This window comes from Mya arenaria, chromosome 7 (genome assembly GCF_026914265.1).
Source record: "Mya arenaria isolate MELC-2E11 chromosome 7, ASM2691426v1".
NCBI lineage: Eukaryota > Metazoa > Mollusca > Bivalvia > Myida > Myidae > Mya > Mya arenaria.
In genome coordinates, this window is record NC_069128.1 from 3,330,473 (window position 1) to 3,356,670 (window position 26,198).

General features: G+C 33.0%; 1 protein-coding gene across 2 annotated transcripts; it reads left to right on the forward strand.

Moving 5' to 3' along the window:
* Window positions 1-1,115: 1,115 nt before the first annotated feature.
* Window positions 1,116-25,302, forward strand: LOC128241602 (putative ankyrin repeat protein RF_0381). 2 transcript variants are annotated; one of them, XM_052958609.1, is made up of 23 exons: window positions 1,116-1,168; window positions 1,697-1,749; window positions 2,630-2,719; window positions 3,264-3,362; window positions 4,977-5,078; window positions 6,242-6,310; window positions 8,341-8,370; window positions 9,121-9,207; window positions 9,699-9,782; window positions 10,554-10,643; window positions 11,186-11,329; window positions 11,945-12,040; window positions 12,746-12,856; window positions 14,226-14,294; window positions 15,909-15,998; window positions 16,985-17,065; window positions 17,312-17,422; window positions 18,370-18,474; window positions 19,501-19,608; window positions 20,139-20,249; window positions 20,837-20,941; window positions 22,548-22,664; window positions 24,153-25,302. In XM_052958609.1, the coding sequence occupies exons 2-23, from the start codon at window positions 1,720-1,722 to the stop codon at window positions 24,396-24,398; spliced, it is 2,175 nt and encodes a 724-aa protein (XP_052814569.1). In that variant the 5' UTR covers window positions 1,116-1,168; window positions 1,697-1,719; the 3' UTR covers window positions 24,399-25,302. The 2 variants fall into 2 exon arrangements, with proteins under 2 accessions (XP_052814569.1, XP_052814570.1); XM_052958610.1 differs by lacking the exon at window positions 8,341-8,370.
* Window positions 25,303-26,198: the final 896 nt, after the last annotated feature.

Consider the following 26,198-nt stretch of genomic DNA (forward strand, 5'->3'; position numbering starts at 1 on the left):
TGGGTTTAATTTCCCATTGGGTGTATTTAATACCTGAACTACAACAAGCAGATGTGGTCATCATAGTAGATATTTGAGTATCAGTTTTGGCATCATAGTAAATATGTTTCACATAAACGATTAACTAGCTAAAAAGAACAATTTGGTTGTCCAGTTAGTACACTGGCCTTTGTGACTCGCATTCTATTCCTGGCCTGGGTACATGTGAGTTTAGTTTGTGGTCACCAAGGCTTGTAAGTTTTTTTCCTCTGGGTACTCCAGTTTCCCTCACAACACAATAACAATATCTTGCGTAGCATCGTACCAACGAGAGTAAGTAGTATAATGTTGTAATAACTTATTTCATATTAATTGTGAAATGAGTTTTAACTTTTAAAACTTGACCCTGTCTTGAACAGTTTACCACTTTTTTATCATGCTGACTGATATGTAAATATCAGAAGGTAAATAAAGAAAATAATTTACCTAATCAATGTCAGGATGATGTCAGTTGCAAGTATGTTGGCTTCATTGGGTGCTTTAAACTTAGCTTATTATTAAAGAAACAAGGTTGTATTTCATAAAAAAGAGGTAGGTTTCACCTAAGATATTGAATATCACATTGTTTTGCTTTGTCATCTATTCAGCAAAAATGCAGACTCATTTAGATATCACAGACCTATTTACCTATAGGTCTGTTATATTATGTCCATTTCAGGGACTTTTCATTAATACATGGTCTTAACGGAAACATGTCTGTGGTCCAAAACCTAAGCAGCCATCAATAGACAATACGCTTGGGAATAGCAAGTGTAAATATCAAAATCTATGATTATGTTAGAATTGTGCTACATGTAAATGTATTATAATAAAAAGTCATTGGGCGGTAACTAGCCTTCTTTTGCTTTTTTTTACTGTAAGCACTGGTTACATTTTATACCGCTAGCATTGATGCTTTTTAGAGTGATAATGATATGGACGGACTGGACATTTTGAATTGTGAAAAAGCATTTTCGTATAGAGAGTTTTTGTTCTCAACTATCAAACTGTAGAATGATGCAAATTTGATGCATTAATTAGTCTAGTGCCTTTTAACCTTTTTGGTAATTCTCACAACATAATATTTTTCTAGATCACCTGTTTTCAATAGATACGGGATAATTCGGAGATGATTTCATTGTTTTGAGCTGTAAGTTGTACTAAAACGTTATTTTTTTCGAACCATTCTGATGTTTTATAAAAAAAAAATTGATCATGTAATCGCTGACAGTAGCATTGATGAATGACTGTTGTCAAATTTGGAAGTCGATGAAGAGATATATTTTCCGGATGTTATTTTTCGGATACGTTCTTTTACTATTTGTTTTATGCGTTAAAACGAAATGAAGCGTCTGTAAGGAACTGTCATATATTTTATGTTATGTGTGACTTTAACCAGATTAATAATTAAAAAAAGAATCACCTCTTTTAGCTATGCTTGTAAGTTGTAGCTACAATAATGAGCGATCAGGGCTACTTTTTTATTATATCATTTTGACATTTCTTATGTATTCCTGCAACAAGTCTGCCTTAGTTAAAAAAACTGTCAACAGACTTCTTGTAGGCCATTTAGGTGGACTAGCTATGCTCGTAAAATGGGTCACCAAGGCTCACAAGTGAATTTTCCTGACTGTCTGATTTCCACAACAACAAAAAATCATACATAATTCCATTTCAGAGTGATGAAAAAAGTGCCTGATCATGGCTGGTCAGATGTGGGACTTGGCGGCTGTAAGTTCACCTTGGAATTTTCATTTGTAAATTACACTTACAGCATTTTAAATTGAAAAAAATGTTTTGGTTAAATGAATTCAACTTTTTTTTTTAATTAAAATTCAAAAGCTTGGGTAGTCTCACAAGGTTTTACGGAAGTTTCAGTAAATCCCCAGTTCGGTAAACTGATAAACTGAAAGGCTCGGAGGTTTCGGTAAAATTACAAAAGGTTGTTTGACAGTTTGTAAAGAGGGAATAGTTATAATTGATGGTAGAAATAAGAATATATATTTACTTTTATAAGATAAAATAATATATTTAGTATTAATTGTAATAATGTATGCTTTGGACAAATAACTTATTTTCATATTGTATAAATTTTCTTTTAAATATCTGAATTAAATTTAAATAAACAAGTAAACAATTAAATATTGGTAATCAAGAACTATGGTGCAACGAATTTGATTTTAGCATTAAGCAATTCTTTTTGTTGGTAAATTAATAGGAATATGAATGTTTAATGGTATACATTGAACGCTGATATCAGCATTTTATAATAACTAGGTCATTTTGTCAAAATCTAGAACAATGACATAGGCATAATATTAGGATATTATGTTGAATAAATGTAATAACCTTATTTGTTCACACTCTGCCATAAAATCCTATAATTATGCCGATGTCATTGTTCAATGTATATAATAATCCTTTCACCGAAACAACTGGATGAATCAAACAATATAATGAGTTTGGCGAACTTGTGATTAACAGAAAATAGTGGTTAACCTCATAAGACTCCCAACCTGGTCTACCGTCAAGGGAGTGTATACTAGCCAGAGAGTAAAGCCATACTCGAAATCCTGAAAATTTCATAGTTTTCTTAAATTTTATTTTTCAGACGCCAATTGGACAAGCCATTTCTGCTGGTGATGTGGATAAAGTGAACAGCTTAGTAAAGGATGGAGAAAACATTCTCTTTAAAGACAGGGTATAGAAAATTAAGTATTATTATTATCTTGTAATAAAATTATTTCATTTGTGATAACAACACAACTATTTTTTTTATTTTAAGTAAGGAATAAATCAAAGTCTGTTGAAGAAAGCTCTGCAAGCTTTTATTTTTTTGTATCTTGCCTTGCCAACTTCAAACAAATCTTGCCTTATCTTATCTTATATTAGTTATTTTCATAGCTAAATATTGTGAGCCTAGGCAGTAATTAAGGATGTTAATTGACATTGACAGTGGTGTAGTATTATTTGCTGGTTGCCAGAGGTTTTCATTTAATTTCAGACGCTCAATCCCTTTCACAATGGACTGTTCTCTATGTGGATGTAGGTTTAAGTTCAGACTCTTTGGCTTTTCGAAATAGACTGGTCTGCTTATGGTCCATGAAGTTATTGGAAGATTTTGACTGGCTTCTCCTAAGGGGAAATAGACTTAAACATCCTTGTTTTGTTACAAATAAGCTATGAAGCATTGATATAAACTATAAGTAGTGTATAAATAGTTTAATAGTGTATTTTTGTTTCAGAAAGGGAACACATATCTCCACTATGTGTGCACGATGTACCAGCCTCGTGTATTTTATGCACTGGTTGCTCACGACATTGATGTAAATGCACAGAACAGGGTAAGAGATTGCTGTGTGTACTTTGTAGAAGAAAAAAGTGGAGATATTGTAATAGCCTTTGTGTTTTTGTCAGCAGCAGCTTCATTTAAAAGCTTAAACTTCAGCCGTAACTCAAAAACAGTTCAAGATATTCAAATAAAACTTCAGGGATATAACTTGGCACTCACCCACTTGTCAATGATGACCTTTTCTGATCTGGGCAAGGGAAATTTAAAAGAAGTTCACCCAGGCAAGTCCGAATTTTCAAGCCATACCGAATAATTCCTTGATGGCGTTACGAAGCCCGCATGGCCGGAAAAGAAAATATTTGAAGAATATGAAAATATAAACAGCCAGTTCGTAAATACTGGTCATCATATGGTTTGTTTATTTTGCATGTTTGCTTAAATGCAAATAATTTTGTCACTAGCTGCGAATTGTATAAACTTGACAGAATACAAAAACTTAAAACTAGTGATGCACACAAAAGGGCTCTCGCTATTTAAAAAGGCAAAGAAAAGCATTTTGAAAATTGTGTGGCAGAAAACATTTTGAAGAACCTTAACAAATTTGCATATGATAAATTATGTGTAATATTTAGAACATGTACAGCACTTGTAATAAACAAAATGCTGGTGAGTGATTTCAAATGGATGTGTGATTGGGATGATTTCAAAATCTTAAAACATTGTTTATTGAAGCATATTTATATATGTAAGTTAAATGCAAAATGTTGGTCTTGTGGGTTTGATGCTGGGCTTGTTGATTTAAAAAGCTATGAGCCCAGCTGGCTGGTGGTCAGGAAAAGTTAAGTTATATCCCTGAACTTCATATGCATTTTGCTAAAGACAGGTTGCACTCGGCCCAAACGTTGGGTTTCAATAATTGTTGAGTGATGCCTCTTTTTTGAGTCAAGAACAACAGACAAGCACTGAATGGCGCTCTTGTTGTTTAGTTTAAAAGTGTTTTGTTGGTGCTTAAAAAAACAACTCCTGTCTGATACCTGAAAACTAGGCTACTTACTTTTTTTATTTGTAAGCCATGCATTAAGTTAATTTCTTTATGTAGTTTGGAACACAATAAAACAATTTCTTTGTATTTTTTTTCTAAAATTCAGATTTTTTCCAAGATGATTGGTTAACATAAGCACAGTCCATGTTAATTTCTAATAGCTTCTTTCTTTGACTCCCTGCATTAAATATACACATACATATGTATTTGTTGTTTTTTTTCTCTTGTTTGAGTGAAGAAAAACAGACAAGAGTTGGTGTTCCCTTCACTGTGCTCTTGTTTACATTGTTGCATTTAATTACGTATTAAAATATACATTTATCAGTTTAACCATGAAACAATTAAAATATATCTAAAAGCATCTATAAAATGTAAGTAAGGACTGTACGTGGAAATTTTTAAAAGTTAACAACAACAACACCAATGACCTTATTTGGTATAAAGGTTATAATGGAAATTCTATATCACAACAACAAAAAAAAATATCAATATGTAATAAATAAGATGAGCGACCTGAAGGAAAGTTCCGAAATTTATTTTCTAAAACAAAAAATAACTTATGATATCTACTTAAGCAGTTATTTATCAAAATATTGAAGGCATTATATCGCATTCTGTTTTCAGCATGGTAACACAGCTCTCCATGTGACTGCCCTACAGCGTGATGGCAGTTGTCATGTGTCTGACTTGATGACATGTGGTATTGATCCAGCCATCAAAAACAAGGTGAGGAATGTCGCTGAATCCTAGTACAGTGATCTTGTGGTAAGAGGCTTGATTAACAAGTTTGACCCTGAGGTCACAGGTTTAATCCCCGCCTCAATACTGAAGAATATAAACTGTTCTCTGTGAGGGACATTTAACTTTGGGTATTGCACATTAAAGGATACCTCTGACCAATCCATAGGCCCCATTTTCTTGAAAGTTCTTAAGCTTAACAATCTTAAGTAGCTTATTTCATTTAGCCAAATTTCTTACTTACCGTAATTTTTATTTTACTAAATTTAATCAAGTTTATCATGATTACATGTATTTAAATTCATAAAACATTTCTTTAAATTTGCCAACATTTTCTGTTTCAAAGTAAAGTGTTCTGTTTTGATCAAGGGGAAGTAACTACAAAGGATTTTAAAAGTAGTTATGAGAGTTGATATTTTCACTCCTTATTTTGCAGTGAAAATATCAAATTGATATTTTCACTGTTGTTATTTCACTGATAAAACCCCATATTTCATCAAAAAGCATGAAAGATATTTCCTTTTTTTTCAAAACATCTTAATTATTAAAAGCTGAGTTCACTTTTTTTCTTTTGGTATAATTTGTGTAATACTTACATTATTGGTATTTTGGGCTTTTAAAGGAAATTGTCTTATGCATATCATGATAAACTTATTTTTATTAAGTAAAAACAAGACTAAGTCAGAAATTAAGATTAATGAAATAAACTTGTCACGCCTAAGAACTTTTGAGAAATTGCAATCTGGATGGCATTGTTTATGTGCACTATGCTCTACAATCTAACATGACTTTCAAGAGTGGATGCCAATGGCGTTGTAGAATAGTGGTACTTGCTTACCTCCACTATTTCAAGGTGAGGGGTATCAGTCACATGTTGAAACAGTCAGTATTTGGATGTGATGTGATGGAATGATGTTAATAAGTATTTATTCAAAGCTGCGCTCACAAATGAGCTTAAAAGGATACTAAGTGTCCCTTCAAATAAGTGTGAGTTTATTGTATCTTCCAACAGACTCAAACCTGCCACCATTAGATCACCGCTCAAACACTCCCCCTTCCCCCCACCATCTCCTCTGGGCATAAAAAATATAAATACAGAAAAAACTTTCAGCTTATGATATTGAACTAGAGTTGTGTATCTTGTTTTCCAGGATGGGAAGACTGCCGACATGCTTGGAACACAAAACCGCTACTGGCACATGATCTTTCAAAAATACAAGGTAGAAAAATAATGCTTTATTTTGCGTATTTAGCAGTTTCTATGACAGCAATGTATTGGGTTACCTAAGCAACACGTTAGAAGAAATTTATCATACATTATTACAGTATTCCCGCATTTTTATCGATCATATGATGTTATTTCATAATTATATGATGTTATAATATCATAATTTTTGTGTCAATTTTATATAAGACCTACACATTTTTCTAAAAACAATCAAATTTATCTCTATGGGCCATGAAAAGTTAGTCTCTAGTTTCACAGGCACATTTTTTGAAAATGGGTAGGATCATGATATTCTTTCTTTTCTTTTTTTTAATATAAAAACTAAGGTGATTCTAAGACTAAGGTAATGAAATGGTGTTGAGTAAAAAAATGTATGTGGCATTGCCTGAGAAACTAAACATTTATATTTTTCGGCCTTACAGCCACTGATACATGTGTAACTATTCAATTTTCGAACTGTTTTACCCCTGCATATTCACCAGCACATTATGGTAAATTGTAAAACTATAAATAGTAGCAATAGACTAGTTCCTAGTTAGATTGTATGGTTAGGATTGGTCTACACTCTACAGTATATCATTTATGTATTTAACCCTTTCGGGGCTGATGTCATAAAAATGTGACAGCTGGGGGGCATCGCCTCAACCCCATGAATTCTAAAAAGAATAAATTCCCAATTTTTTAAAATGACTTATTATTAAAAAAACTAATTATTTAACCCTTTTGCTACCATTGTCACACAAAAACAACAGCCTGGCCGAAATTTCTTGAAACAAGCTTAAGTATCTTATTTCATTACACCCTATTTTACTTAATCGTGGTTTAACTGTTTAGAAAATTGGTTGTCATAAAGATAATTTCTTTTTAAAGTCCACTAACTCTTAAGAATGTAAATTTAACAAAAATTATACCAAAACAAAAAAATTAGCATATCTTAATCCTGTTTTAGAATACAACCTAGATGTTCAGTCAATGAAATTGTGGATAGGTAATCTTAAGTACTAGGCTTTATCATAAAGAATTTCAACTTTTGGGGTTTACAATGTGTCAGCCAATGAGGTTGTAGTGAGATGACCTGAAGTAATATCTTAAGGATTAAGAAGGGCTTGTTTGCTTCACTCACTTATCCCATTCTTAATCATTAATATTTTACTTCCGTGTATTTAAATATTACATAAGGTACATAAGATGTTTCGAGAAACTGGGACCTGGGAGACTGTCAATGTCACAGTATTGTGACATTAAACAATATATGTGTGTTCTTTTAATTACATAAGGTGCCGAAAGGGTTAACACATCTTTTCTATTTGCGTTATATTATATATTATTATTAATATGTTACTAAAATATCATTCTTTATTAATCATTATTGATAAGTGGTAAGTTTTTTTTTTCTTTCAATCAATATGTAAATGATAAATATCCATGCATGAAACGCAGAAAGTTTTTGTTTTTTAGTTTAATAAAGTTTGTGCACAGGTGAACATTGTATGTGATAGATGTTAGAGGATTTGTTTAACTTCTTAAAAAAATAAATAAGTTTTACCTATAATATGAGGTATTGGCGTAAAGATCTTAATCAATTTATTAACATAGAAATTTATATTTTTAACTTACTTTACTGGGCAATACGAAATTCTGGCTACATTTTTTACTTTTATGTCATGGCAAAAATAAATTATGATTACAATTTTTATCTAGCATGGCAAAGAAACTCTGGTTATTTGTTTTTAATCTATATAGAAAAATGAAATTCTGGTTACATACTGATAGTTACATGAGCTTTCAAGGCAAAACAAATTTCTGGTTTCATTTTAGACATAACATGGCAATTTTGGTCTTTCGGTATGTTTTATAAATTTGATCGGACATACTTTGTGCTTTGGGGGGGGGGTATGGGTGACCTAGGATCTTAGGATCCAGAGTCCTGTTCCCCGTTTCACTAAGCCATTGCCACCAATAAATACTGTTTATGTTATAAAACTTGCAAATTAGTTATTATTTTTTGTTTTGATTTATTAGAAATTATTTGGCCCTAATTTCACTAGTGGCGTAAGTACCTGTTTCTGTTGTATTGTGTGCTTGACTTTGAAAGCATGAACTATTTACGTTTAGTTTTGTTGCGGAAATGACTTTGATAATACAAGGTGTCTGTATTTATTTATCTAACATATTTCAGCTCTTTTAATTGTATTTATGCTGTTAACAACTTATTTAGTAATAAAATAAAATTGAACTTTTGTGTTGCTTAAAGAATTTTTTTTTACTTAAAGTAATGTTTTAATTATAAGTGAAGATTTGTTTGATAAACCTCAATGTTTCAATGCTAAAATTTAGATAACCTATGCAAAAATACTTCAAAACTTGTAGAAAATATCATTGTGTGAAAAAATGATTTTTGAATGTTTTTAACCATAGTAAACTCACAAAATACATTTATGTGGCCAGCTGGCATTGGTTTTATTTTTAGACCCTTAAGTGATACTGTTATTTTATGTTGCTCTTGTGGCATAAATTTGAATGCTTTAATTTTCTTTATACCATACATCATATATGTGAACAATGACTATCATTCTGATGTAAAATTAAATTAAAGATATTTCAGTTGTGACCATTCTGTTTCTTAATTTTGACTGAAATAAGTCTATACTTATTAGATATTATAAATCAGCTTTAACTCAAGAATGGCTTATCAGTCCTATTCCATACTCTGCATGATAAGCATTTTGGCTGAATTTGAACCCATCTTAATGCTTAAGTTCCTTGTGTAATTGACTTATTTCCATCAAACTTGTTTTGTAGCCTGGTATTTGGCAAGCAGTTATAGACCATGACATTCCAAAGATCAAGCAGCTTCTCCGATCCTGGATAAGAGTCGATTGTCGATACGTAAGTAATAAGACTCTTGGCCCCTTTTAAATAAAGATCTCAGTTGATCTTAGTCATAAATTGAAATGAGCTCATTGCCATATTTTCATTATTCGCTGTATATTTGAGTGTCATTTGAACATTAGCCAGTTTTAAAAATAATATAAGTTTTGGAAAATGAAAAAAATGAACTTGTTGTCATTCGTGATTTAAGACTTTTTGAAGTTTAAAGATCATTTAATGAAACAGACCGCTGATTATTTTAAGTTCTGATTTAATTTTTAACAATCTTTTTCCATGATGTTACAAAAAAAATGAAAGGAGAAAATATAAAAATGTATTATAAAAGTTGATTACCGGTACTGTCATAAGTCATCCTTTACAGTTGAAAATATCAAGAAATCAAGATAGATTATGTTAAACATATTCAATGCTTTTTAAAAAGTTTATTTGCATAGACAAACATTTTAATCTAAACATGCCTTTAATGTATGTGCCATTGTTCTTCTTAGCAAAAGCAGACCCTGCGACAGTTTGCGGCCTGTCAGAAGCATCATGACATTGTGGTGATTATTGATGAACACAGAGCTACCACAGTAAGAACACAGACAATTTTGGACATAGTTTTAAAATTGCTTTTGAATTCAGCATCCAGTTGTTTATAACTTGGATAAGCTGCCTACAGGTCTTTAGGTTAGTTGGCACATTTAAATGCTTTGATTGGTAGATAGTTATTATACATAAGTATTGACTGATCAATAACTTTTTGGCTACTTTGACTAAGCCAAAGAACTAAGTTTTATTAAATGATGTTGCTTGTTGCGAGTGTAATACAACAGTTATGTATTTTCTTATATTGCACTAGTGTAAAATATCTTGAATTGACATCTTTTTGCTCTTTTAACTCAGCGTCAAAGTGAAAAATGAATAAAATTTATTTTCAGCGATGAATATTTGGTGTCATGTAATTTCAGAATTTGTATGACAATCTAAGTTATACTTGCAAAATCAATTAAGTATTGAAGCTGTTAGTTTTGAAATAAATTGTAAAACTACTCTGAAATTATAAATAAAATATTAGTTATAAGTCACCTGCTTTGATGGTCATGCATTCTTTTAAAATTGCATATAAAACCTTGTGTAAGGAAAATGAGAATTTTAATAGTTATGAATCTTGAAATGGTGAACATAGATGTAAGGTGATATTTGAATCACACTCGAGTCTGGTTCATCGGCTGGTGTCCTATTTGAGAGGCCGGAAGAACGCTCCCCTTTAATCGAACACCTATACCACTCAGCCATTTTGGCCCTAACAATGAATCTGTTAAAGGTTTGGTTTAGATAAAAACTGACTTGTTATATTGTAGGACATGATATATGGGGTGTTTGAGGGAAACCACGAGAAAGTGAGGCAGGCTCTGAAGAAAACAAGATGCAGGGTCAACTTCCTAAATGAGGTATTTACGATTTACGATTAACATTTGACGTGATTTTAGGACGGATATTGCTGACATTTTTTAAGTATTTTTCACTTACCAAATGTATAACTAATGCTACAGAACAAAGCACAGAATGCCCACATAAAAACTTTTTGCTAGCCCCAAACAAGAACAAGGAGCAAGCAAAAATGTAGTTATTGCCGCATACTCACGCTTTAAATACTGGATAGTTTTTAGTTAGAATGTGCCTACGTACACCTAATTTCAGTGCAGTTATCCTCCATTCGTTTTTGTTGCATAATAGAGCTTTAAGAAAAAGAAATTTGTGCAAATTGATATTGTCCAGCTAAATAAGTCTGATATACACATCAAAATTCTGTTTACTTGCGTTGTTTTATTACCACGTGGTATATACACTCTAGAATTGTGGAAAGCTTTTTTATGAGGACATTTTTTTAATATTGCGTTTTTGATCATTTAAGCAATGATAGCAATTGTGAAACCATAACAATGGGATTCCCTTATATTTAAAATGCAAACTATTGTACATTGTATTTCAGATCTCAGTAAAAAAGCACATTCTGCAATATGCTATCAAGTTTAAGGACTACAAGTTCGTGAAGATGTTGTGTGACGCAGGAGCTGACATCAACGCTAGCGGTGCAGATGTCAACACTAGCGTGAGAGTCAATAACTACTTCTGGGTTAGTATCTATCAATATTTGAATGGAACTATCGTCATGAATGTATTGGATTTTTCATTATATTTGATAGTTTTAGTTAAAATTTACTTAATTGACATCTATTGAGGAACAAGTTATTACAATATAATATTTATCACACTTGTTGGCACAATGTTTAGCATGGTTGTAATGTTATGTTGTGGGGGGTAAACGGAGAACCCAGAGGAAACTACCTGTCTGCCTTGATGACTACTATCAAACTCACATGCGTTGCGGTAAGGAAAATCACCTGAATAAAACCTGTTGCGGTGAGGAGTGGGTGGCAGTATGCAAAGAGGATGCTCCAAGTTATTTTATAATTCTAAAAAAAATCTTGACTCTTTAAACAGGCTGCCAATTGTTTTTCGAAATCCTACACAAGAATATACATTTGCAAACTCCATCCTTACGTATTTTTTTCTGATATTGATTTGTATAATCAGAAACTCTACTGTCTTTTTTCAGGGCCCTATGTAATTTCAACTCCTTCACTCCATGACATTATGTGGCTTGAAATCAGCAGCAGACTTGACCCTTAATAAAATAAAATTCAATATTGATTTATAGTTACATAAAATCTGTAACATCCATTCACAGGGCCCACTGTACTTTGAAGTGCTGCACAAGGACATCCCACACGACATCATGTGGCATGTGCTGAAATCAGGAGCTGACTTTACACTCAAAGATGAGGTGTGTTGAGATTAATTTCCATCTTTTAAATGCTTCATATTGTTAAGGTTAGCCATATGCTAAGTGTCATTGGCAACACCAATATGTAAGCGCTTGGTCATTGTTTCTTTATTAAATCTTAATTATACAATAAAAACTACAGGGACGAGAAAAAAAAAATATTTTTTTTTATATCCTTATATAGATTTTTATTCTTTTTTTTATTCATAAAAAGGTTAAGGAAAAATGGTAAAAAGTATGTGTTTATTTACTTACCAATTTGGAAGCGTTTAATTTCGCAGAACAACCTTAACAATGCGCTTACTTTTGATTTGGTTTCTGTAGTAATAGTTCTTTGCCTTTAATGTCACCAGCGAAGCATGGCTGATACATGAGGTATTACTTTGTCTAGCGTTGTTGTCACTGGCGTCACCTTTAGTTTCGGTCGATAACTTTGAATAATTTAGTGTAGTCTTCAAACTTGGTATGCACAGGTCATAGGCATTAGGCCCATTTTGACTTTGGGGTCAAGGTCATGGTGACCATTTCTAGAACATTTTCAGGTGATCCCAGGAGATGACGTATTTGATTTGTGACATTCTATTTTTTTCTAAATTATTGACAATTTTATGCTAATATTGAAACATGCCGCTACAGCTGATAATGACAAAATGATATGGTGCATGTATAATGATGTGTGTAAATCAATTTCTTTACTTTTCATAGCGTGGAAGAACAGGATTTATGTACGCCCTTGACAAAGTGAATGGTGATATGCCTCTAGAAGTTTTCCAGTACATGCTCAGCAAGGGAGCGGATATAACTGAGAGGGACTGTGTAAGTATCTTAACATAACAAGAAATGCAGAAACAAATTATTATGAAGTAGCAAGGTTACAAAGGGATTAGTTAATTCCTGGATATAGACAAATGTGGAGTTTTCCAGTACATGCTTAACAAGGGGGCCAATAAAACGAAGAGGGACTATGTAAGTGTCATTTACATTAAGAGAAATACTCTGTTTTAGAGATTCAAGGTTGCAGGAGTTATTTATGCTCTGGATAAAGACAAACATGGAAACAAAACCTAGAAGCTTTCCAGTACATGTCAATCAAAGGTGCAGATGTTTCTGATAGCAAATGTTCTTAACACTTTTGTCTTGCAATGCACAATATTCACATTCATCTGGTTGCTTTCCATATCTAAGGAGTATTATACCTCGAGGTCAGACACCACTAAACATTAAACCACAGTAGAAAAAAGTAACATTTCTCTTTAAAAAAGAAAATGGTTGAATGTAACCACTGTGTATTTGGTCAAATGACCATATCCAGTGTATGAGGACAAACAGTGTGGTTAAAATGTTTACAATAAAATGTAGATCAAGTAGATCCAGCATCTATTTGAAATCATAAACCATTCAGCTTCAAAACCTATAACTATGGAAGATAGCCATTGATCTGAGATGGTATAACCATGCATTGATTCACTGCCATGTGGCATGTGGTTATTTAAATAAAATATGGCATGTAACAATGAGTAGGCACTTTCAAATTGGTGTAATTTGCTCTTCAGACTGGTTGCAATCCATATTTAATGAGTATTATACCTTCAGACTGGTTGCAATCCATTTTAATGAGTATTATACCTTCAGACTGGTTGCAATCCAATTAAATGAGTATTATACCTTCAGAATGGTTGCAATCCAATTAAATGAGTATTATACCTTCAGAATGGTTGCAATCCAATTAAATGAGTATTATACCTTCAGACTGGTTGCAATCCAATTAAATGAGTATTTTACCTTCAGACTGGTTGCAATCCATATTTAATGAGTATTATACCTTCAGACTGGTTGCAATCCATATTTAATGAGTATTATACCTTCAGACTGGTTGCAATCCATTTTTAATGAGTATTATACCTTCAGACTGGTTGCAATCCAATTAAATGAGTATTATACCTTCAGACTGGTTGCAATCCAATTAAATGAGTATTATACCTTCAGACTGGTTGCAATCCAATTAAATGAGTATTATACCTTCAGACTGGTTGCAATCCAATTAAATGAGTATTATACCTTCAGACTGGTTGTTATCCATAATTAATGAGTATTATACCTTCAGACTGGTTGCAATCCATGTTTAATGAGTATTATACCTTCAGACTGGTTGTTATCCATAATTAAATGAGTATTATACCTTCAGACTGGTTGCAATCCCCGGGATATAGCCAGGTTTGCCAGGAGGAGAGATGTTGTGGAACTCATTGACAAGGTAGAATGTGTTCTTTTTAATTTAAATAATCTCATTCAGAGATTTGTGATTGGTTTGAAAGGTTTAAATGTATTCATTAAGAATTCCATATTAAATAATAACTCATTTGTTTTTTAAATGAAGCTTTCCTAAATATAAAACATTTCAAGAGATTTCTGAAAATAGTGCTGTAAATCCTTTCTTTGTATCAATCTTTATTTAACATTATAAAGATTATAACTCCTTTTTGTTTAGTCTTCTGAATTTGAGCAAAAAAAGCTGTAACTTAATTTTGCCAGCTTGTTTTAGACTGTTAAATCCACCTGAGCATTTATCGTGTATTTCTGCAGAATGGCAGGATGCATATTCTGTTGTACATATTAAATTTGTTTTAACTGACATATCTGTATGTGTTGGGGTTTAAAAATTACCCAGAAGCTGGGTAAAAAACTTAGCAATTGTTGTTGACACACCTGGCAACCTTAATGCTACCCCTTTGAAACATCAGCTTAATCCCTGCCTTTCAGCAGTTTCTTGCTACTCCCAAACAAAATGAAACCCTTATGAATTAAATAATTATATGCGAAAACTAGGGATGCAAACGAATGGCAAAATTGATATTCGAATATTCGGTAATTCTTTCGATCGAATATTCGATTACCAAAATATGTATTTTAGAAGATGTAGTAAACTACTATTATTATTCGCTAAAGTAATAGGCGGGGCATTTTAACCCTATTTTGTCGTGGCCAGTACGCGCAGCGGACCCTGATTTTCCCCAAATGAAATTCTCCATTTTCAGGAAGAAATAGGCAATACATTATAAGCAGACAAACAACGAATCGAATAATTCAATTTCGCTGCCTTTTGTAAACAATGTGAAATTAGATGGATTCCTAGTCAAACAGTGTTTTGCACCAATAGAGGGTCTTTCCGTAGGATGATCAGCCTCGTTCAGAGATTGACCTCTAAACTGACTGAATATAACTATGGAAACCCCAAACCAATTCGGTTCTAGTAAAATAGTAAAACAAAAACATAAGTGGATTGGACTCAGCTATTGTACATCAATAGAGGAAATATATCCTAAAATCCATTTCAAAGCACGAAAATTGTATCGAAACATGAAAACAGTTTAAATCACATATATGCAACAATATTATTGTTGCACATGGCATTCATATCATGACCTCGATTTTGCGCTATGTTGCACAGTATTTGCAGCCAAGACAACACATTGGTGGTAAAGCAGATCCCTAGCTAGTTATTGTAAAGGTAGGGGGACTTTTTATAGTAGCCGGCGATATGTCCCTAAATGACACATGACGGGTGTCTAGTCATCACATTCACACCTCTGGTATTAGGGGCCAATTGTTGTAAAAACAAGACAAACATACTTTATAAACAACATCAGTGTTGTAGGCAAAATGTGTTTTATTCTCTTTATTGAATTTTTTTTCAAATATTCGAATACCGATTTTGACATTCGAATACCAAACGTTTTATCGAATATTCAAATATTCGAATATTCGTTTGCATCCCTAGAGAAAACATATTCAGAAGGGATAATATTTGAACACACTGGTTGTGTTTCCTTATATTCCTATATTACCAGCATATCTTATTATATTTCAGTTCTATGTGAAGATAATTCGAGACTCGGATTGTGATTCTCTTACCCAGATGGCCGTAGATGGATACGACAGCCTCATGATTACTCACAATGTAAGAACTAACCGTGTGCAGATCTAGGATAAAGAGGATTATTGTTTGTTTCAGTGTTAGATTGCAATATATTTTCACTACATGAGCAAAGGCTATATTTTAAAGTTGGTGTAGTCACAAGGTGAATTTTATTGCAGTGTTTCACTAAAACAATCATTATTTTCTTTTATTATAAAGGTAAAAAGAATATGAAATGACAGGTAATTGTAAATGTTCATACAGTGAGCCAAATGCGAATGAACATCATTTCGGAAATGTTGTCATTAAGATTGTGTCCCAGCCCTGTGTGAACTGACTATTTTTGTGTCCACTGCATAACCCCTCAACCGATAGAAAGATATCAAAACACTTTTGAAAATGTGTTACCATATTAAGTCAGCGTGCTGAGCAAAGGTTCCAGTTATTTACTGTTTATGTAAGGGTTACTTTAGGTGCTAAAGGCGAGATGGCCATTTGTAGTCATTTTCTTGTCTGCGTCATAACTCCTAAATCCATGGATTTCTAAATAACTTAAATAGTAAAAATTGTTCACAACATCAAGCTGTGTGAAAGAGTAAAACTGTCAAGCTTCCTGTCTTCAAGGTCAAGGTCACACTTATGTGTCAAAGGTCATCTTGTTCATTTAAAAATCTTCAACTGAAAGAAGGTTTCAAGATAACTTGACTGAATGGTTTACAACTTAAAGCTGACAAACAAAGTACATGTGGATGGGTGAATGCAAAAAGGTTCTAAGTGACATTAAATTAAGAAGAAGATAGAACCTTTTCGCTTTCACCCCTCGATGTTCTACCTGACTTCCTTCTAGGTCTAGGTCATATTTAGGGGTCAAAGGCCATTTTTTGTCTGATTTATATTTCCTCTTTTGATGAAAGACCAATACCATCTTCTTTCTTGCATAATTTTGTATCTGTTAGTTTAGAAAAAAATAATCTAAATGATTCCCTCTCAGAAAGCATAGATTATTTCTAGTGATGGTTTTTTTTCAGTATCGAGACACATTCATTTATGCCTCTGGAAACAAAACAGATGATGTCCTCCAGTTTATCCAATGGCTGCCGAGGTTTCAGGTAATTTATTTTCTGTTTATTCTCTGAGAAACAAACATGTTTCAGGTAATATAAATGTGATGTTGATGAATCGTGTGACATCATTAATACCAAGTCATACTGTTCAAATGACTTGATTGTGTTCATTTTTATACTATATCTGAAGCTTTGAAAAAAAATGGCACTGATCAAAAGAATTTATTCACTGATCTACCCAAGCAATACAGCATTCAATTTTTAACAGAGTTTTTGTTGCTTTTCTATCAGGATGAAGTGGCACAGCTCCATAAAGCCATCCAGACCTGCTCTGTCGAGGAAGTTCAAAGAATCTTGGATTATTCCCCCTCCCCAGATCTTATTGTATGCTACAGAAATAAGGTATGCAAAGGTTTAGTTATGTAGAGAGATAATACACTTTCAATAGTCTGTCAATATTTACACCTCTTCCATTTCTTAAATGAACAGCCTTTCACCAATTGCGAATACTTTATGATGAACGCAACATCTTCGGATATGTTGAGATCGCGAATCATTGCATTTTAATATACATGTAAATTGAAAAGTGTTTATCTTGTTATTGTTTGTAATGTGCCAGCAGGCCACAAAAACTTCAGCATGTTAGAAAGTATTAATTTATGATATGTTAAATGTGTTTTGGGCATTTGCATTTCAAATTTACATTTCAAAGCGATTTGAAGTGAATTATTTTTTTCTTGCGCTATTGTGGTGTTATATGATAAACTGTTTCCTGTTATGGAAGCATCATTCTATTTACAGAATGGGTGTGAAAGAATACTGTAAGGTTTTCCTTAATGAAATTAACTATTTTTTTAACAATTATTGAAAGAAATAATAAACTATTGGTGTAAATATAAGTAATGAATTGCATGATTTGTCTGTAAATAATTCATTCCTTAAATAAGAGACAGATTGTCTGACATGCAATTTTCCCGGGGTGACGGGGGTGAAAATGCTCCAGAATTTAAACCCATCCCATTGCCTCCTGGTGAGGAATGAATATCCTCTGAAAATAAAAATGTGTGATTGGAAAAATGCAGTCTCATTTGCTTCGTACAAAATATTTTCTTACAACATATATACATAATAACATATATACATATTACAGTGCTTTTCATCTCAAAAGCAAAGCTAGTTCCATTTTTAGCTCTCATTTGCGGCATACAAAAATTTAACCTTTGCCATGACTTGAAAAATTGTGTATGTAATTTACAAATGTTGCCAGATATGTATATCAAGGCCTATCAGTCTTGCTTGAATATTTGTAGAGTTAAGCCCCTATCATTCATATTTTTTGGGTCTTCCAGGCAAGGAGAACCCCTCTAATCCAAGCAGTGATATATGGAAGACAAGATGTGGTGGACTTGTTGATTTATCTGCCTTACGAGGTCAACATTGATGCCCAAGACTGTGTAAGAATGAGTCTTCAAATATTTATCTGTGAAAACAATAAAATTGAGAAATTCTACTTTTGTGGTCTAATACAAATGTTTTGGTTTTATACTTTAAATATTTTGCTAAATAAGTCTTTGGATTACCAGTGCTTTCAAACAACTTTGTTACTTTGAATTAAAAGGTCAATGATGAGGAATTGGTATATGATACAATATCGGTACTGAAGGTACTTAAGTAGAGAGTTATGTATAAAACGACAGTGGTTCGAGGATAGCTGATCAAAATAGGGCCTTAATGGAGAACTAATCGAGGGGTGAAAGCAAAAACGTTATATCTTCTTTCTTTATTTAATGTCACTTTGAACCTTTTGGCGTTCACCCCTTGTCTTACTCTTGGAGAAACCTATTATTGTATTTTATACACCTTGACACAAAGATCAGGCTTTTCTAAGAGAAAGTTAATGGCCCTAAATTGCTTACCTGTTGTCAAACCACTACCACTTTGGTGAGAAGGCGTGTACTAACCACTGTGCAAACTGGACATTGTCAACCAAATGTAAATGTTGACTAATGGGAGCCATCATTAAATACAGTCAAAACTAGCTATGTTGAGGTCTTTTGGACCATGGGAAATACTTCGAGATAAAAAGTGTATTAACAAAGCAAACACGTTAAAAAAATGTTTGACAAGACCAGAAAATCAAGATAGCAGAGTTCAGCATACCCAGTTTCGACTGTATAATAAAAAAAAACGTACATCTTTTGCTGATATTTTCCAGTGTAACAGAACCACTGTGCAAACTGGACATTGTCAACCAAATGTAAATGTTGACTAATGGGAGCCATCATTAAATACAGTCAAAACTAGCTATGTTGAGGTCTTTTGGACCATGGGAAATACTTCGAGATAAAAAGTGTATTAACAAAGCAAACACGTTAAAAAAATGTTTGACAAGACCAGAAAATCAAGATAGCAGAGTTCAGCATACCCAGTTTCGACTGTATAATAAAAAAAAACGTACATCTTTTGCTGATATTTTCCAGTGTAACAGAACGGCATACCACTTTGCCTGCTGTTTGACAGGAGAACTAGGTCAGAGGATCCGCGATGACTTGATAGAGGCCGGAGCAGATACGAGCATTAAGGATGTGGTAAAATATTGTTATATTTCATTGGTTTATACTCATTTATTTTAGCTTGATTGTGAACCCAGCTGATATGAGTCACTCTTGAGTTCATTTCCTAGGTAGAAACCAGAACTGCTGTCCTTTTTGAGAGGCCATGAGAAAGTACCACTGGTGGGAATGGAACCCATGATGCCCTCTTGGGTGAAATGCTGACACCTTAACCACTAGACCACTCTCTTCCATTGACAACAATATCAATAAACTAAGTTCATGAGAAGACATCCTTATAATTATTGTTGTAAATATTTGTATTATGAAACCATTTAACTATATTTAATATGGGTACAAGAATTCACATGCTGGCAAAAAAATTTGTCATCATTTATATGATAAAATTTTATATGATAAAAAGACTGATAAATGAAGTTCATGGTTAGGGAATTTTAGGTCAATACTCTTTACAAAACAGATGACATCAAGCTAATGCTATGCTTCATTCAGTTGTATGAGTTTTATGTAATTTTGAATCACATTAATTCTCTTTATTTGAACAGAGAGGTCAGACAGGTGAAGAGTTTGCACAGAGAGAAAGTGGGGAGCATGTGATTGAACGAGAAAGACAGGCCATATATGGACTGGCCAAGGAACTAGTCTGCGTAGATAAGGTACCTTACAATGTTTTTAAGATTTTTTTCAAGGAAAGTAAAACTGCAGTCCTTCGAACAGGTGTTTATTCGAAAGGAGAATTTGAAAAGGTGTATAAATTTTATATAATATATAATACATTTGAGAAGGAAATTGGTAAAAGTTAATGATGAGAATTTAATCATATTTTTATGTTATTTGTTTAGAAAATGTGTTTTTCTTTTTAAATTAACTTTTCTATTTATTGGTTTTTCTTTTACATTTTCACATTTAGTATACGACAGTTTTTGAACATCTGCACAAAGATAAACTTGGCACAAAATTATTCAAGATGTTTAGATAATGGTCTTGTAGAACAAAACTAGTTTGAATTTTCAAATAACGCTTTTAATGGTAATCTAATATATGTGATCTTAAGGCAATGTTAAACTAAAATTATTGACATTGGTTGCATGCTCGTTAATAAATTTTCTCTTGATTAAACTTTTAGAATAAGCTTTATTGGAGTGCATAAATGTTTTTTTGACGTACCCAGCATATCTTTACTTCCCGTTAGCCACTTTGACCTTGACAAATTTGTTTGATTATGCTTCATTCTCACTTTTAGTATGAAGAATTGAGGACGCTTATTCGAGCCAAGAGAAAAGGTCTGCCCGAGTTTAAGGACTTTCTGAGAACATACAGGTTCCCAGTCGTTGCCCTGCACAAAGTGGTAAGCTGAACTTAGGAGATCAATGATTTTTACTTTCGTTTTTGGAAGAAAAAAAGCGATGCATTTTCATAGCGGTGATGTCAGCGGCAGTGGAAGAGGTAGGGAGGGCAATGTCATTGTAAAAAACTTGAACATAGTAGCTTAGTGGTTGAAGTGTGGGGAAGGTCCAAATCCCCATCTGCGTTATACTAAAAGACTTGAAAATAAGGCACCAGTAGCTCTCTTAGTGGTTGAGGTATTGGGAAGGTCACACGTTCCAACCTCTGCCTGCAATATACCTAAAGACTTTAAAATATGGTACCAGTAGCTCTCTTAGTGGTTGAGGTATTGGGAAGGTCACACGTTCCAACCTCTGCCTGCAATATACCTAAAGACTTTAAAATAAGGCACCAGTAGCTCTCTTAGTGGTTGAGGTATTGGGAAGGTCACACGTTCCAACCTCTGCCTGTAATATACCTAAAGACTTTAAAATATGGTACCAGTAGCTCTCTTGCCTAGCGCTTGGCATTTGGCATTTTAAGGTTTGTGCCGGGAAAATGGTGTACTCTGTACTGGTTTAAACCCAGGAAAGTTGTGACCCATGTATCAATGCTTTACATTTAGCCCGTTAAAAATAAGGGGCCTATTTACAAAGAGCAATGTAATCACTCCTGGACTTCATTGCACCTCACTCTGGCTCTTCAACTTTTCTAATACCTGGATTTGACTGTGAATTCCTGTCACTATCTCATCTCATGCCATTTAAACACAATTTAAGTCATTATGGTGTCATGGCAGGGACTAGCTGTAGTGCAGCCAATGGGGCAGGCAGATTGTCATAAACTGTAACAAACGAACAGAAATCACATTGTAGAGTTATGCCCTATGTTCATCTGAAAAAACATACAGACAAACTTTGGCTTTCGCTCTTCTGCACTCTAATTTTGGAAAGAATCACTTGATGTTTTGGCACAAAGTCAGAATTCCATTCTCATTCATCAGAGGTTTGATAATGATAAATCTATCTGTGGTACCAATAGCATCATCACTCTGGTGTACAAGAATGCTGAGTGTTCATTTTTACACTAAAAAATTAAACTGTAATAACAGGCCAACTGAATTTTGCCAAAAATCAACCATTATCCAAAAATGTTGTGATGTGAGACATTTTTGAGCTTTCTTTAAAATCTTACGAGTTTATAAACTCTATTGGTTGCCAGTAATGTACTTACTACAGATTACATTATAACAATGACAAATACACGACAAACTGCAAATGTATGTGAATGTTATCTCACATGAGTGGTCATTAATACAGAATTTTTTAAACCAGTTTTCTTTAATTGATTTTAAAACAAGCCTTGGCTAGTTGTTTGCAGTTTAAGTAGATGAGTTTAATAAATTTCATATTAAATGATAACATATGTGAGATTTTATTCATATCATAAATACTTATGTGCCAATTCACAGCGCAGAATTCATAAAATGTTGCTATATAATGCAGCCATTTTCAACACTATTTCAATGCTGTAAAGACATAATTTTTGGTTAGTTATTACACTAGATTTTTTTATCTTTGATTATAAAACTTGCAGATATGTGAATTATGCTTTACCTTGGTTTCCAGCTTTCTCCGTTGATGCCAACTTATCGAGACCTGATATTTTTGGCTACAGATTACGGGAAACTGGACATTGCTTACTTCTTAGCGAACATTGGAGCTGACCTGTGTAGGCATGAAAAGGTATTAATACCAGACTGGAACAAATTTTCTTTGTTTAGTTCATTCATTAATTCTCATATCTGAATGAGAACCAGCAGGAGCAGTGCTCTTACCCTGCAATAAATTGCATGGGAATAAATAGCAATATTTACTTATACAGCTAGTTAGTTTTTCAATTGTTGTCCTACATGTGTTGTTACAAATAAGTTACAACATGCAATACCCCTTGGTAATGCGGGTCCAAAAGACCCACTTCCAAAAAGGCCTGCTTTTAGAAAGGCCCAGTTCCATAAATGCTCAGTCTAGAAAGGCCCAATTTTAATAATTGTCTTTGACACATGTTCCTTTTCATAAACCTATAGAAGCAGGCTACTGATCATACTTTTTACAGTTATGTGTTATGTGTTAAGTAATAAAAAAATAAAAGATTTAACACCTAATTAAAGTTAAAGGAGTTTCAAAGTTGCTGCCACAAAACTATGGAATTTTCTCCCGGAGAATCTCAGAAAAGATTCATCCCTTAATTCATTCAAAAGAGCTCTCAAAACACACCTTTTCAAAACTTCCTACGACGTATAGATATGAACTGTGACTGTTTTTTATCCCTACCAACTTTTACGATAAGAACTACAGATATATATATATATATATATATAGATTTGTTTTTTATGTTGTTGATTTCTTATTTTATTTTTTATGCTTATTTTATTCGCATGTAGCATTTTAAGACATTTTATGTGTGTGTGTTTTTTACTCAACAAATCTGGTATAATAATAATAATAATAATAATAATAATAATAATAATAATTACTATTAATATGTTTTTATCACACTTCTTCTCACTCACAAAACCACAGACATATATGGTTTAAAGGTCCGTGACGTCACTAACAGTGCAACATCAAAGACAACACATCACCAGTTATGGTACATTATAATTATTACCACTATCGACTCATTAAAATCACACACTGCTAATCCTATCAAAGTCCAGCCCACTCCAACACAATATAGGTGTTGTTTTCTATATCAAAGTGGGCCTATCTGGACCAGGCCTTCTTTTGACCGGGCCTTTCTGATACTGGGCCTTTTGTCTGAACTCCCCCTTTTGATTGAAATAATACAATTTCTGCTTCACCTTTGTTTATAATTTGAATAATTCATATAATTGGTACTTATTTACCGTATATAGACTTGGATAGTTTAAGTGTGCTGTCTCTATTCAAACATTGCTGATTTTTGCAATATGGAATTTAGAAATTTTTGGTTCTAAAGTTTGAAGCATTGACTTGGGAAGGAAAGAAACAAACAAGTCATATCTATAAAATGATCCTATTTGCTCCCAAACATAGCTTTTCCGTTTTCTCTTGTCATAAATGATCCTCTAAAAACCTTTTGATGCACTGAAAGGTTTTGTAAGGCCAGCTGCATGCAAACAAGGAGTTTCCTGAGAAGACTTAGGTAATTCTATCATTGTCCTTAAATTTGAAATTTTTTTTTACCTGCAGTATGACAAGGAAGATGCAGAAGGAAAGACGGAAAGTAAATACTATACACCCGCCGAGAGGGCTGCGCATCTTGGTTTTCACGATCTAGCCGAGTGTTTACAGGACAAACAACGACGGCAGCTCGATAAACTCCGGAGCCACACTCCGCTTCTACCAAAGAGAGCTATAAAGAAACACTTTGCGGTTGATCCACAGGAATATCAGCGTCCCAAGTCATGTGTGTTTGTGACCCAGTCTGTTGTATGATGTAGAAGATTGTAGATTGGTAGTGCTAGTTTTGTTAGATTCTTGGTAATTCATGAATGCTGTGATATTTTTTATGCTAGGTTATATATATATGTTTACAGTTATATGACAAAGATCATTGGTCTTGTTGTTGAAATGTGTCCATAGGAAGGTTTTCTGTTAAAATAACATGTTTTAAGGTCCCAAGTAATTTACATTCATAAGGAACATATTGAAGATGTGCAAGTTCCTTAAAAGAATGAATATGTCAAATTCAGAACAAGACTTTATTTTCTTTATTGTGTATCATTTTTCAGTCGTGATATGAACTGAATAAGCATTTTCTGTGTTTTACATTCATAATGTATAAAGATATATGGATGAATTGTTTGCCTTGATTTTACTTTTTTAATACTAGGTATGTTTTTGACATTCGTTATTGATTGAAAGACTGTTATATTATAAATGATTGTATAAATGTTCATTTGTAAAAGGTATTATTTCATTGACAACGAATGTTATTATAATCATATAACACTATATTGCCTGGTCGTGAGATTTCGGGCCTTCAGATATAAATATTACAAATGAAATAATCATATTTAAAAAACGCCCCCCCCCCATTTTTAATTTATTTTTAATTGTTTATTTCTTGCAAACTTTTTTTAAAAGGAATGTTATTGGGGCATAGATTTCTTGACAAATTTTGATTAATACTATTATATTTGAACCTTTTATCCACAAAATAATATTTTGTTTGTTTTTAGTATATTATAATTAAATTTTGATTTGTATTGTCAAAGCAGTATTTACAAGCTATCTATTTCTGTTCTTACATACATTATAGTTTTGTTATTGGTGCTATACATATGTAATTAATTATATATATATGTATGTGCTTAATGGTTTTGGGAAAATAAATGACTTAATTACCAGCATTGACATTGTATTTTTAAAAGTACTAAATTCTACCAGTTTGGTCAAACGGCGCATGGAAAAAAACACATGCCATTTAGAAAGTTAGTATTCTTTGAAATTCACTGTTAGCAATTGAGATTGAAATCTGGTTTAAAGGAAGCTCATATGAGGACATACCTTATGATTGTATTTGGAGTCATTGGGGTCAAGTTAGCTAATTCTAAATGGAAAAAATACTGCTCAATAACCTGACTTGGAATGGTGTTTAGTGAAAACAAATGGCGTAAAGCAGTTCACATGAGACTACCTTTGGAATGCATTTATAGTTTTGGGGTCAAGGTCACTGTTACTAAGAAAAAGAAAAACTGTTTTTTATCAATAACTTTATTAACAAATGATGTTTATTTATAAGGGGTTAAAACTTGGTGTATATCAAGCTTATGTAGAGACATACTTTTGAATTGCATTTAGGCTGGTTATGTCATGGTCAAGGTCACTGGGGGTAAAAAAAACTGTTTCCGCCTATTTAATCCTGTTTGAAATGTTTATATTGCAGACAAGTGGTGTTAAGCATGTCCATTTGGAGCCCTAACAAGGAGTTGCATTTGGGATCGTTGGGGGTGATTGTCGAGATCATTTTTATTAAAAAAGAGGAATAATGTTTCCTGTTCATTCAGTAAAATAAGGTAATTTTGTATGAAATTTGGTGTGTATAATTTGGGATTGTTTTGGTCAATGTCGACGTTGCTGATACTAAAACTAGAACAAAAACTATTCCTCTCAATAACTTATGATAGAAAAGATTTTTTAGGGTGACAAGTGGTGTAAAGCAGTGGTGCAATTTGCTGTATATAACAATATCAAGTGAAGATGTACCTTTTTCAATAAGGTCTTTCTTTCTAC